At 37.5% G+C, this 13,520-nt stretch overlaps 2 protein-coding genes across 3 annotated transcripts in view; one reads left to right on the forward strand and one right to left on the reverse strand.

Annotated features, from left to right (window-relative positions):
• Positions 1 to 3,160, forward strand: part of ACTL6A (actin like 6A) — a 28,863-nt gene extending 25,703 nt beyond the window's left edge. The window contains exons 13-14 of the mRNA XM_003132545.6: positions 1,177 to 1,263; positions 2,696 to 3,160. Coding sequence (XP_003132593.1) covers positions 1,177 to 1,263; positions 2,696 to 2,776 — 168 coding nt within the window. The 3' untranslated portion in view covers positions 2,777 to 3,160. The remainder of the gene's footprint in view (positions 1 to 1,176; positions 1,264 to 2,695) is intronic.
• The window catches only part of MRPL47 (mitochondrial ribosomal protein L47), a 29,517-nt gene continuing 18,691 nt past the window's right edge, over positions 2,695 to 13,520 (reverse strand). The window contains exons 5-7 of one of the 2 annotated variants that reach the window (XR_014824384.1): positions 12,486 to 12,616; positions 7,373 to 11,284; positions 2,695 to 6,700 (exon numbers count right to left, since the gene is read on the reverse strand). Coding sequence is in view for 1 of the 2 variants with exons in the window: in XM_003132547.5 (XP_003132595.1) it covers positions 3,605 to 3,728; positions 11,189 to 11,284; positions 12,486 to 12,616 (351 nt within the window). In the remaining variant the exon portion in view is untranslated. The remainder of the gene's footprint in view (positions 6,701 to 7,372; positions 11,285 to 12,485; positions 12,617 to 13,520) is intronic. The other variant, XM_003132547.5, reaches the window with a different exon arrangement.

Genomic DNA, 13,520 nt, shown 5'->3' on the forward strand with positions numbered 1-13,520 from the left:
AAAAAAACTAACTTATTAAGGGTACATAGGCTGTAATAGTACTTATAGGATTTGTGTATTTGATAGCCTTTGGTTTCTTGTTTTACATGTGCCATTTTTATAATTGTTAATTTAAGTACTGATATAGGCACAAGATTGACTTACATTCTTGGAGATATATAGTCTAATATGAAATATACCTTAATTATAGTGCTGATCATCAATTTCACAGAAAGTTCCAGAATAATGAATATAGACATGGGCTATCCAAGGTATTGTCAAGACCATTTAGATACTATCCTTGTATATTAGGAGGCAATTAAAGTTTAATGCAATAACGGGAAAAAAATCCATTGTAATAGCTGTCACCCAGTTGTGTTCATCCTCCTCCTCCCAGCACCCTCTCCCACCTGCTCCACTTACTCCATCCCTGCTACACACACATTTAGTTCACTGTCAAAAAGACTCAAACTGTGTGTTCTTGTGTAGAATAACTGGTAAGTATCAACAATTGAGAACTATCCTCGGAAGCAACTTCCTGGGGGCGGGGGTGGAATCTGGATATAGAAAGTGAGATAGGGATAGTGCTGAGCTAGGAAAACCATGTTTATTGAGAGAGTGCTCAAGCAGAACAGAAACACTAATTGGGAAGAAAGTAGTACCAATGAACTTTCCTGAGACCTGATGTCTGCATCTTGATTTGGATAGGGGCAGGGAGGAATGGGGAGAGGTGAACTAATATAGGGATTAGGATAGGATGAAAACCTAAAAAGTAAGTTAGAAAGTTGATGAGGACTGCAGAAAGGACAGAAGGTTGGCATAATAATTATAGTTGATATTGGAGGAAATGAATATTAACATGAAGCCCTTAGCATCATACCTGATTTATAGTAAGCATTAAGTACATATTTGCTGTTGTGGGATTAAACTGTGAATGCTATACTCTCTAGTATGCAGTTTTCTAAGGTTTACATAATTGTTAAATTACCCATTATAAGACATAATAATCAAAATTTAAAATATTTTTCTATACAGTAGTTCAACCTATGTCTACTCTTAGCCTAGCTTTTGCAGAATAATCATATATAATTCGAGTTTGAACCAGAGCCACTAAAGTCATCAAAATTAAATTTCCTAATTTGAGTCACCTGTTTTATTTGTACATACTAATATTTTTCCTTTTTTTTTTTTTTTAAGAGTATGCGGTTGAAACTGATTGCAAATAACACGACAGTGGAACGGAGGTTTAGCTCATGGATCGGTGGCTCCATTCTAGCTTCTTTGGTTGGTAGATAAACTACTTTGCAAAGTAGTTTAAGATTTTTGTTTAACTTAAATGTATTGCTAAAGATGCTAAATTTCATAAAAAGACTAAAAATAATTCCAGGGCATCATTTATCTTTGCATTTTATAACTATCAAATGAGTGGCAGACCTGATAGCAGGTCTACATGTTGTAATATGACACAGGATGCTTCATTGTTTTGTTGGTGGGTATTGTCGGCTTAATTTCAATATCCCCCCTCACTCAAACAGAGGTGGGAATGTTAACTTATCCATGCCTCTTCTAATAGTACTCCCATTGCCACTGGTTGGGACTTATCTGTAGCACATTTAAAATTACATCATTCCTTCTGTGGTTCTGATTGCTCCTTATATCTATTGCTGAGGTAGAGGAAGTCAGGAATTGGTTCTTGAGACAAATGTTGAAGTCGTGTTGGTTTTGCATGTTGCTTGGATTGGTGCTACCTTGAATCAGGAAGAAGTCCTTGTACTTACCTGAACCCTAGGTTTGGAGAATTTCCCCTTCACCTCAGAGAGCCAAAAGTAAATGTCACTAGGTAATTACGCAGAACATTTTAAAGTTACTAAATGTCTGTAACTGTACATTTATGTATTTCTTGCCAATGTTCTGTTTCTAGTTTTTTAATAGAATTTAGTTCAGAACTGGGTAGATATATGAATCCACGTGTATCACAGAGAATGGATTTCTCCTGCTTACATGTCTTAAGCAGGAGAAACAGTAACAGAGTCCAGGTTCCCTCCTCCTTTGGTTGTTTTCCTTCTTTCAGCTTCTATTTATATTGTATAGTGCGTGTGACTACTGTCTGTGTATCTGCAAAACTTTATCCTAGTTTGAGTTTTAATTGTTTACCATTAATCAAATGCTAGTATATTTCATCAATGCTGTACTAGGACGTACGTAGCCTTCCAACAATTCCTATTATTGCCTTAACTAAGCCATCACAGCTAAACCCTCCATCTTCCTTTTCCAGCATTTTCTAAATCTTCATAACAGTGTAACAGATATAGAAAGATTTAATATTCCCTATAACCTTAGGCAAAACTAAACAGTGTCTCTGGGTGTTCTGTAGGGCAGAACTGAAAAAGGTATAATTTGAGTACTGTTTGGGGAGGGGGTTTAAGAGTTCTTCAAAGATAAAAAGCTGTGAAAATGAAAATACTGAAAGAAAAGTCTTTCTAATAAAAAGGCACATAGGAGTTCCCTTGTGGCTCAGTGGATTAAGGATCTAGTGGTGTTACTGTAGTGGTTTGGGTCCCTTCTGTGGTGCAGATTTGATCCCTGGCCCAGGAACTTCCACATACCACAGGCATGGCAAAAAAAGAAAAAAGAAAAAAGAAAAAAAAAAAAAAAAAAAAAGGAAAAAAGGTACTTAATATATCGTAACTTATCTTTTTATCTTTCCATTTCACAGGGTACCTTTCAGCAGATGTGGATTTCTAAACAAGAATATGAAGAAGGAGGGAAGCAGTGTGTAGAAAGGAAATGCCCTTGAGAAGAGTTCCCAAACCTCTACACCTTTGTGTCACCTTAAGTTTCATAGCTTTAGTATACTCAGGAAAAGAACAACCATCTTTTGTAGAATGTTTATACATTTTTGCATATTTCAATTTCCACTTAAATTTTTTAAGGCTTTAACTGGCTCTATAAATTAAAATAAGTTTGTGCTTTCCTTGAAATGCACTTATTCTTATTACAAGCATTTTATAATTTTGTATAAATGTCTATTTTCTCTAAATATTTTGCTTTCAGTAAAATGCTTTCCAACTCTGTTTAGTATATTACCAGTGGATTGGTAGAATTGCTTTTTATTGATGCCTATGCTTTTTACCTTAGGCTTGCAAAATTAAATAAAAATTACTAGCCATTCCAGAAATAATTTTTTGACTGCTGTGTTGTAACTTGCTACTTTAAGTACTAAATGTGTTTATCATTATTTTGAATGAAAGTACTCACTGTTTATTAACAGTAGAATCCACAGCCTCTTCATATCTATTAACAATAGTAGTAAAAAATGTTACCCGAATTCCAAAGATGATATGTTATTGCCTTTGCTACAGCAGTTTATATCACTTTCCTACTCCAAGACACAAGTGATTAATGAAAGTCTGCTTAGATGTCAGAATTTACAAAAATGGGAATTTAATTTGAACTTTATACCTGATTTTGACAGCTTCCAAAATTAACGTGTACTGTAACACTTGAAATAGCTGATAGTTATTTGACTAAAAATACTATTTATAAACCACTCAATATGTGTTTACTTTTGTATATAGACTGTAATCCAACAAAAACAAAATGGTAAATTAAGAGTTCACATAGCTTAGACATGACTTGACTTCTGAGTTTCAGAAAGATGTGGGAACTTTTCCTGAAGGAATTTTTCTTTCTTTCTTTCCAAACTTCTCTTCCTTGCTTTGATGCGGGCTTGTTTCTCAATTCTCATTCTAGAATAATAAAAGCATAACAGCAATTTACACAAAATTATTTTCACATTAGTACTACCAACATGTATCCAAATCAATTACTTAAAGGCTCCAATCATGCCAGTATCTGTATTGTTGTGTATATTATTAAACTTAATAATCACTGTGAACAAGTCAATGATAAACACAAAATCAAAAGCATCTGTAACCCTACATGGATTCTCTTTTCTATTTCCTGACTTGAAAGAAAGAACAGATCTTGTTTAAAAAAAAAAAAAAAAAGGAACAGATCTTGTGAGCCTGTAACAGACTGGGCTATCTTTCTCCTTTGTTTCACAAACACTGTAATTGTACCTACTACATTAGATTTTTTACATCCTAAGATAAAACCTGAGACTTTTGGGAAAGCTTCTACTGTACTTAAATTGATATTTTACAGGATAGTTTGTTAATTAGTCATATGTTTATATAAAATGCAACAATAAAGAGATAGGTACTGAATAACTACAATATGCTAGTGCTGTGGTGGTCACAAAATCTGATAAGGGTTATATTTGTATAAAGACAAAAATATGTATATATACAAAATATATAAACTACTTTGTAAATTAAGTATAAAGTAAGACTAAACAAAGTTGAAATCAGATTACCTATTCTATTCATCAGTCTTTGCTTCGACCAAATTTTGGCCATTTATAAAAAAATAAGCCCATGTGAAAGAATAAAAGTTGGCTGTTTTTAAGAATAGTCAGGAGTTCCCACTGGTGCACAGTGGGTTAATGATCTAGCTTGTCTCTGTGGTTGGATTCCTGGCCTGGTGCAATGGGTTAAGGATCCAGTATTGCCACAGCTGTGGTGTGGGTCACAGCTCCTGCTCAAATTCTATTCCTGGCCTAGGAATTTCCATTTGCCCACAGGTGGGGCAGAAAAAAACAAAAATCAAAAGATAATGCTGCATGCTCTGAAGGTAAGGCTAAAAAGGGTAGTTTTAAAAACTAAGTATGTTTAAGCCTTAAAAGTGACACTGGATTCATAAATTCTCACACTTTAAAGTCATGTTATTTATAGCTTCACCTATTATGACTAGGGCACAAGGGATCAAATTACACATTAGGTTTGGAAAAAGTGAGGAGGGAAAGCCAATGCAGTTAATTTCTTTGATTGCTTAGCATCTGAACTGGGCCTTAAAACGTGAATTCAGGAGTTCCTGTTGTGGCGCAGTGGTTAACGAATACGACTAGGAACCGTGAGGTTGCGGGTTTGGTCACTGGCTTTGCTCAGTGGGTTAAGGATCCGGTGTTGCCGTGAGCTGTGGTGTAGGTCGCAGACGCAGCTGGATCTGGTGTTGCTGAGGCTCTGGTGTAGGCCAGTGGCTACAGCTCAGATTCGACTCCTAGCCTGGGGAACTCCATATGCTGTGGGAGTGGCCCCTAGAAAAGACAAAATAAATAAATAAAATGTGAATTTAGAAAAAGTTCAAAGCCGTAGGTACAGGAGTAGCAAAAAGGGAAAATGATCAAATTAGGTTTGGGAAACAGGTCTGACTTTGATGAAGTAGCTAAGTCGAAACTGTGATAACACTGGGTGGGAAGGAGTTTGGATTTTGTCCTTCCAGTTGTAGATGGCTACTGTTTTTGAACAATACTGATATGATTAAAAAGTTTGAGGAAAATTAGCCAGGAAGCAGCATTTGAATGAGTGGCATGAGGAAGATGTTCAATAGTTCAATTTGGTGAAGAGGGATTGCACTCGGCAGAAACAATGGGAGTAGGAAGGACAGATCCTGGAGACATTTTGCAGGAATAATTAAATCAAGGACTGACAATATACAGCACTAATGATGAAAAAGACGAACATTCTGGTGCCCACTTAGAATGGATATACTATAGAGAAAGGGGTTCTAGACCCAATTCCACTGGGGGTGGGGGTGTTCCTACATGACCATCAAGCAATTAAGACACCAAAAAGGTGTCCAAAAATTCAACTAAATTTTTCACATCGTCTGTTGCACGAGAGCTTGTCACCTGTGTTTTTGACTGACCTGCTACTGACTGGACATTCCCACAACCTCTCCTTGGACTTCAGATGTCCAGGTTATTAACTGTACTTCTGAACGGCTCGGTATAAATCAGAGGTTCCCATGACCCCTTGGGTTTAATTTGCTAGAGCAGCATACAAAACTAAGGAAACCTGTTTACTCATTAGATGACCAGTTTATTATAAAAGAATATAACTCAGGAACAACCAGAGGAAAGAGGGAAAGGTATGGGGAAAGGATAAGAAGCTTCCATGCTCTCTCAGACCCATCAATCTCCCCAAACTGCCATATGTTCATGAACTTGCCAAACACCTTCTTAGAGTTTTATGGCGGCTTTGTTACAAAGACACAACTGATTGAATCATTGGTCACTGGCAACTGACCCAAACTCCAGTTCCTTTCCTCTCCCCAAAAATCAGGGGATGGGGCTGAAAGTTCCAACAGGCCATTTAAAGTTAGTTCCCAAACCCAGAGCCAATATAATAACAGAGAGAACCTGAAAGCCTTCCCGCTAAAATCTATAACAAGACAAAGATACCTACTCTCACCACTTTATTCAACATAGAATTGGAAGTCCTAGCCACAGCAGACAAACAAAAAAATAACAGGTATCCAAATTGGAATAGAAGAGGTTTAAAACTGTTACTCTATGTAGATGACATGATACTATATATAAGAAACACTAAGGACTCCACACAAAAACTACTCCAACTGATCAACGAATTCAGCAAAGTAGCAGGATATAAGATTAATATGCAGGAGCTCCAGTGGTGGCTCAGTGGCTAACAAATCCAACTAGGAACCATGAGCTTGTGGGTTCGATCACTGGCCTTGCTCAGTGGGTTAAGGATCTGGTGTTGCCGTGGGCTGTGATGTAAGTCAAAGATGCGCTTGGATCCCGAGCTGCTGTGGCTCTGGCGTAGGCTGGCAGCTACAGCTCGGATTAGACCCTAGCCTGGGAACCTCCATATGCCATGGGAGCGGCCCAAGAAAAAAATGGCAAAAAGACAAAAAAAAAAAGATTAATATTCAAAAATCGGTTGCATCTTTGTATACTGACAATGAAATATTAGAAAAGGAATACAAAAATATAATACCTTTTAAAATCACACCCCTGGGAGTTCCCGTCGTGGCGCAGTGGTTAACGAATCCGACTAGCAACCATGAGGTTGCGGGTTCGGTCCCTGCCCTTGCTCACTGGGTTAACGATCCGGCGTTGCCGTGAGCTGTGGTGTAGGTTGCAGACGCGGCTCGGATCCCGCGTTGCTGTGGCTCTGGCGTAGGCCGGTGGCTACAGCTCCGATTAGGAGGTCCCTAGCCTGGGAACCTCCATATGCCGCGGGAGCGGCCCAAGAAATAGCAACAACAACAACAACAACAAAAAGACAAAAAAAATAAATAAATAAAAATAAAATCACACCCCTGGAGTTCCCGTCGTGGCTCAGTGGTTAACGAATCCGACTAGGAACCATGCATGAGGTTGTGGGTTTAATCCCTGGCTTTGCTTAGTGGGTTAAGGATTTGGCATTGCCGTGAGCTGTGGTGTAGGTCGCAGACGCAGCTTGGATCTGGCATTGCTGAGGCTGTGGCTGTGGCCGGCAGCTACAGCTCCGATTAGACCCCTAGCCTGGGAACCTCCAAATGTGGGAGTGGCCCTAGAGAAGGCAAAAAGACAAAAATAAAATAAAATCACACCCCTAAAAATTAAATACTTAGGAATAAACCTGACCAAAGAGGTGGAAGACTTACATACTGAGAACTATAAAACATTAATCAAGGAAATTTAAGAGAATTCAAAGAAATGGAAAGATATTCCATGCTCCTGGACTGGAAGAATTAATATCGTTAAAATGGCCATACTACCCAAAGTAATCTACAGATTGATTCAATGTGATCCCTATCAAATTACCCATTACACTTTTCACAGAACTACAACAACCCACCCAAAAATTTATATGGAACCATAAAAGACCCAAAATTGCCAGAGCAATCCTGAGGAACTAAAACCAAGCAGGAGGCATAACTCTCCCAGACCTCAGACAATATTACAAAGCTACAGTAATCAAGAGAGTGTGGTAATGGTACAAAAACAGGTCAACGGAACAGAACAGAGAACCCAGAAATAAACCCAGATACCTATGGTCAATTAATCTTCGACAAAGGAGGCAAGAACATAAAATGTGAAAAATATAGTCTTTTCAGCAAGTGGTGCTGGGGAAAACTGGACAACAGTATGTCAATTAATGAAATGGGAATGCACCCTCACGCCATGCACAAAAATAAACTCAAAATGGCTTAAAGACTTAAATGTAAGACAAGATACCATAAAACTCCTGGAAGAGAACTTAGGCAAAACATTTTCTGACATTAACCATACAAATGTTTTCTTAGGTCAGTCTCCCAAAGCAACAGAAATAGAAGCAAAAATAAACCAATGGGACCTAATCAAATTGACAAGTTTTTGCACAGCAAAGGAAACCATAAAATAACAAAAAGACAACTTACAGAATGGGAGAAAATAGTTTCAAATGATGCAGCTAACAAGGGCTTAACCTCTAAAATATACAAACAACTTATACAACTCAACAGCAAAGAAGCCAACAACCCAGTGGAAAAATGGGCAAAAGACCTGAATAGACAGGTCTCTAAAGAAGATATACAGATGGCCAACAAGAACATGTAAATATGCTCAACATTACTGATTATTAGAGAAATGCAAATCAAAACTACTATAAGGTACCACCTCACACATGTCAGAATGGCCATCAACCCTAAGTCCACAGATAACAAATGCTGGAGAGGGTGTAGAGAAAAGGGAACCCTCCTGCACTGGTGGTGGGAATGTAAGCTGGTACAACCACTATGGAAAACAGTATTGAGGTACCTTAGAAAACTAAATATAGAACTACCACATGACCCAGCAATCCTACTCTTGGGCATATATCCAGACAAAACTTTCCTTGAAAAAGACACGCACTTGCATGTTCACTGCAGCACTATTCACAAGAGCCAAGACATGGAAACAACCTAAATGTCCATTGACAGATGATTGGATTAGGAAGATGTGATATATATACACAATGGAATACTACTGAGCCATAAAAAAACACAAAATAATGCCATTTGCAACAACATGGATGGAACTAGAGACTCTCATACTGAGTAACGTAAGTCAGAAAGAGAAAGACAAATACCATATGATTTCAATTATATCTGGAATCTAAAATATGGCACGAATGAACCTTTCCACAGAAAAGAAAATCATGGACTTGGAGAACAGACTTGTGATTGCCAGGTGGGAGGTGGAGGGAGTGGGATGGATTGGGAATTTGGGGTTAACAGATGCGAACTACTGCCTTTGGAGTGGATAAGCAATGAGATCCTGCTGTGTGCCACTGGCAACTATATCTAATCACTTATGATGGAGCATGATAATGTGAGAAAAAAGAATGTATACATGTATATGTAACTAGGTCACCCTGTACAGTAGGAAATTGACAGAACACTGTAAACCAGCTATAATGGAAAAAATAAAAATTATAAAATTAAAAAAAAATGGCTTAAAGACTTAAGACAAGATACCATAAAACTCCTGGAAGAGAAGAGAGGCACAACATTCTCTGACCTCAACCATGCAAATGTTTTCTTAAGTCAGTCTCCCAAAGCAATAGAAATAAAAACAAAATCAAACCAATGGGACCTAATCAAACTGACTAGCTTTTGCACAGCAAAGGAAACCATAAAAATAACAAAAAGACAACCCATGGAATGGGAGAAAATAATTTCAAATGATGCAACTAACAAGGGCTTAATCTCTAAAATATACAAACAACTCATACAACTCCACAGCAACAAACAAACAAGCAAACAAAAAAACCCAGTTGAAAAATGGGTCAGAAGACCTGAATAGACATTTCTCCAAGGAAGATACACAGATGGCCAATAAGCACATGAGAAAGTGCTCAACATCACTGATGATTAGAGAAATGCAAATCAAAATTACAATGAAGTACCACCTCACACCGGTCAGAATGGCCATCATTAGTAAGTCTACAAATAAATGCTGGAGAGGGTGTGGAGAAAAGGGAACTCTCCTACACTGCTGTGGGAATGTAAACTGGTACAACCCACTATGGAAAACAGTATGGAGGTAACTCAGAAAACTAAATATAGAACTACCATATGACCCAGCAATCCCACTCCTGGGCATATACCCAGACAACACTTTCACTGAAACAGATAAATGTACCCCTACGTACATGCACCTTGCAACACTATTCACAATAGCCAAGACATGGAAACATGATAGATGAATGGATCAAGATGTGGATTCAGGTATGATCCCTGATCTCACTCAGTGGATTAAAGATCAGGCATTGCCGTGAGCTGTGGTGTATGTAGGTCACAGACAAGGCTCAGATCGGCGTTGCTGGCTGTGGCATAGGTCAGCAGCTGTAGCTCTGATTCAGCCCCTAGCGTTGGGAACTTCCATATGCTATGAGTGCTGCCCTAAAAAGAAAAAGGTTTTGGTTTTTTGATATGGAAATAAGCTTTTACAGGAGGAAATCAGTTTTAAAGAACTCTTGCTGAAAGGTGGTCATACTATCTAAGGCAGTTGTTAAAAGCTGTGGTTCTTCTGCTGCCGGGATGTCCCCTTTAAATTTCCAGCATGCTTTCCTGCCTTGAATTCTGATCTGCAGCATCTTTAGCCAGGAACCAGGCAGTTCCCTCACCTTGTTTCTGTAGCCAGTCTTGGGAATTGAGCATCACTCCTGCCCCAGTAACTACAAAATAGCAATTTTTTTTTTTTTTCCATTTCAGTTGTAGTTTGGGGGACTAAATTCTCGTTGGGCTCTTCTGTCTGCCTTTGGATGTGAATTCAGTGCTTTTAAAATAGCTGTTTCTAAAAAACGTTTTTTGTTCTTGTAATTATTAGCTTGGGGGCTCATGTGACCACTTCTCTACTATAATAGAAGCCCTGTGTTCTATTTATTAATAAATAGTGCAGGAAAAAAAAAGTTGCCACAGAAAATATCTGGAAATCACCATTCCACAGGATAACATGAATTCAGATATTATGCAACAGGCTCCTCTCCTCACCTTACCCCCTTTTCATTTCATCAGCCCTACAATTATACAAGTTCAAGCTCACGTTCTATGCAGCTGAAGAGTCCGGGCCTTTCTTTCAACATCACAGAAAAATCTGGCCATCTACCTACATATAGATTAATGAACAGAGAGGCAAGAAAAGTTTTGAAAGGATATACACTAAAATGCTAACAGTAACTGTTTCTGGATGGTGAGATTACACAAGACTTTAATTTCTTTTTTAACCTGAGTTTTTTAGTTTTTCCACAGTGAACATGTAATAGTTATGCAAAGCTATTTTAATATACGTCATCTTATGCAAAGATGTTTTATTACTAGGGGCACTTATGCTCACCGGACAAAACGTTCCACGTAGGGCATTGCAAAGAATCGTTTTCTATTGTATTTTTTATTTAGGTACCAAGGTATAGGCCACTGCTTGAACTTGTGCCTGCCAAGAAAACAAAAAGGTATCACATTGCAGAAAACATTTAATACAGTAGATCCTCTATTTTGGAAAATCTACTCAATAGTTTGTAATAACCTATATGGGAAAAAAGAATGGATATATTTAGATTGATTCACTTTGCTCTACAGATGAAACTAATACAACATTTTAAGTCAACTATACTCCAATACAATTAAATTTAAAAAGGAAAACATTTAATATATATTTTAATGAGAATAGCACTCTAATAGATTCTAAAACTGACAGAGACTGACCTCAACTGGATTAATCCTAATAAATTTTAGTAGAAAATAAAACACATCAAAGTTTTTAGGCAGATGTTTTGGCAATTCCTCTCTTCTCTGTACTGGATTACACGGTTATAGCCACTCCCCTAAATTTGGCTCCAAGCAGCCCCATTACCACAAACTCCATGAAAAAAATCTATCAAATGGGTAAGCACCATTATGTGGTATAATTTCAAGAGCATAGGGAAGTTCTCCAACCATTCAAAATGCCTTCTTGATCTTGCTGACCAGTGTTTAAAATTCTACTAACGATGCTTCCTTTTGGCAGCTTAACCCAAATGCCCCTGGAAGAGATTGGACCCTCTCAGTTACTGATACCTCAGAATATGTAATTGAGTATGTTTATTATCAGATCCTTTCCCAACACCTGACAGGACTTTGGAACTGGACATGGAGGCCACGATGTCACAAAAAGTGGAAAAATACAGTGAAATTGTTTCAAAATTTGGACTAGGGCTTATTTTAATGGCAATGGAAGCAAGCTGAGACTGGTTTTGTGGCCTTCATCTTCAAGAACTTCTTTTTTTTAATAGTTCCAGGTGGAACTATTAAATGGGCAAAGATAGGCATGTCCTAAAATTAGCTTTGTGGGTTTATAGCCCTCAGAAATTACATGTACACATGTACATTTCTCTGGCAAACAGATCTATAACTCTCATCCAATTCTCAAAAGGTCATATGATCCACATAAGATTAAGAACCACTGTTATAAAGAACCTATAAATAATTGAATCACAGGAATGAGATGTCTGGGCTACCAGATAAAGCAATCTTCATTCATATCCTGGAGTTTTGGGGACCTCTGTTTATATTAGACACATCTCATATTCTTAAAAGATACTGAACAGGGCAATGAGGCATGGGACTTCCATTCTCATCTTAGAAGAGCCACCTACCAGATGATTCTTCCAAAGATATCTCTTCTCCAAGCACCAGGTCTAGCTTTTTCTTGACCAGTCTGAAGAAGTCTAAGGGCATCTTCCCTTTCTTGGACAACTTTATCTAACGCATCCATGGAATCTACTACCTGAGAAGAAAATAGACATAATTTCAACAATCACCTATGACAGAATTCCAAAGAAAGAGAACATATAATGACTATGTTACAGAAAACCTATGATAAATATTTCTGTCAAAGAACCATTCTGTCAAATATTTCCTAAAAGTCTTTTTGGTGTGGCTATGCACATACATAGGTTTCTATAATATTTTTTGTAACTTTTCTAAAGTTTAGTTTACATGAAAATCTATTTAGCTAAAATTTCCATTTATTACTTTTGTTTGGAGTATGATACGCTTACATAAATTCCTTCTGGAGACCCAATTTCAAAACTCAGTGAGCTATTAAGAAGTGATAGCAGGAGTTCCTGTGTGGTGCATCTGAAGCTCAGATTCAATCTCTGGCCCAGGAACTTCCTTATGCTGTGTGTTTAGCCATAAGAAAAAAAAAGTGGTGACAATCTGCTACTTTTTAATATTAAAATCCGTATTTTAGCCTTAATAAATCAGTGTGTCCCTAACACTCAGATGCTGATATTTTGACCTGCTTGGCAGCTGTTGCTATTATAGGGAATGGAATATCAATCTATCCTGATACTAATCCCCAAAGGTCCGTCAAGATACATGAAGAACATTAGAACTTCTATTTCTTTTTATCTCCTTTTTTGAACATTTCTGTTCTGTTTTACAATGTACATAATAATATACTGGCTGAACAATGTATTTATTCATAAATAAATATTCATACATTGGGGATTTGATGACAAATGAGCTAAATATTTTCGTAGTTCTAAATACTAACAGGTTTTTTTTGTGATTCTGCCTATCATCCTAAGCAACATAACAGACAGGAAGTCCTGCATATACATACTTTTCCTTATAAGAACCCTTAAGGTGGGGGTGGGGAATATAGATTTGACTATAAAGATATC

Source organism: Sus scrofa, chromosome 13, assembly GCF_054392235.1.
Source record: "Sus scrofa isolate SSC_HxYL_T2T_F1_AM1 chromosome 13, Sscrofa_HxYL_maternal_Yorkshire_Landrace_v2.0, whole genome shotgun sequence".
NCBI lineage: Eukaryota > Metazoa > Chordata > Mammalia > Artiodactyla > Suidae > Sus > Sus scrofa.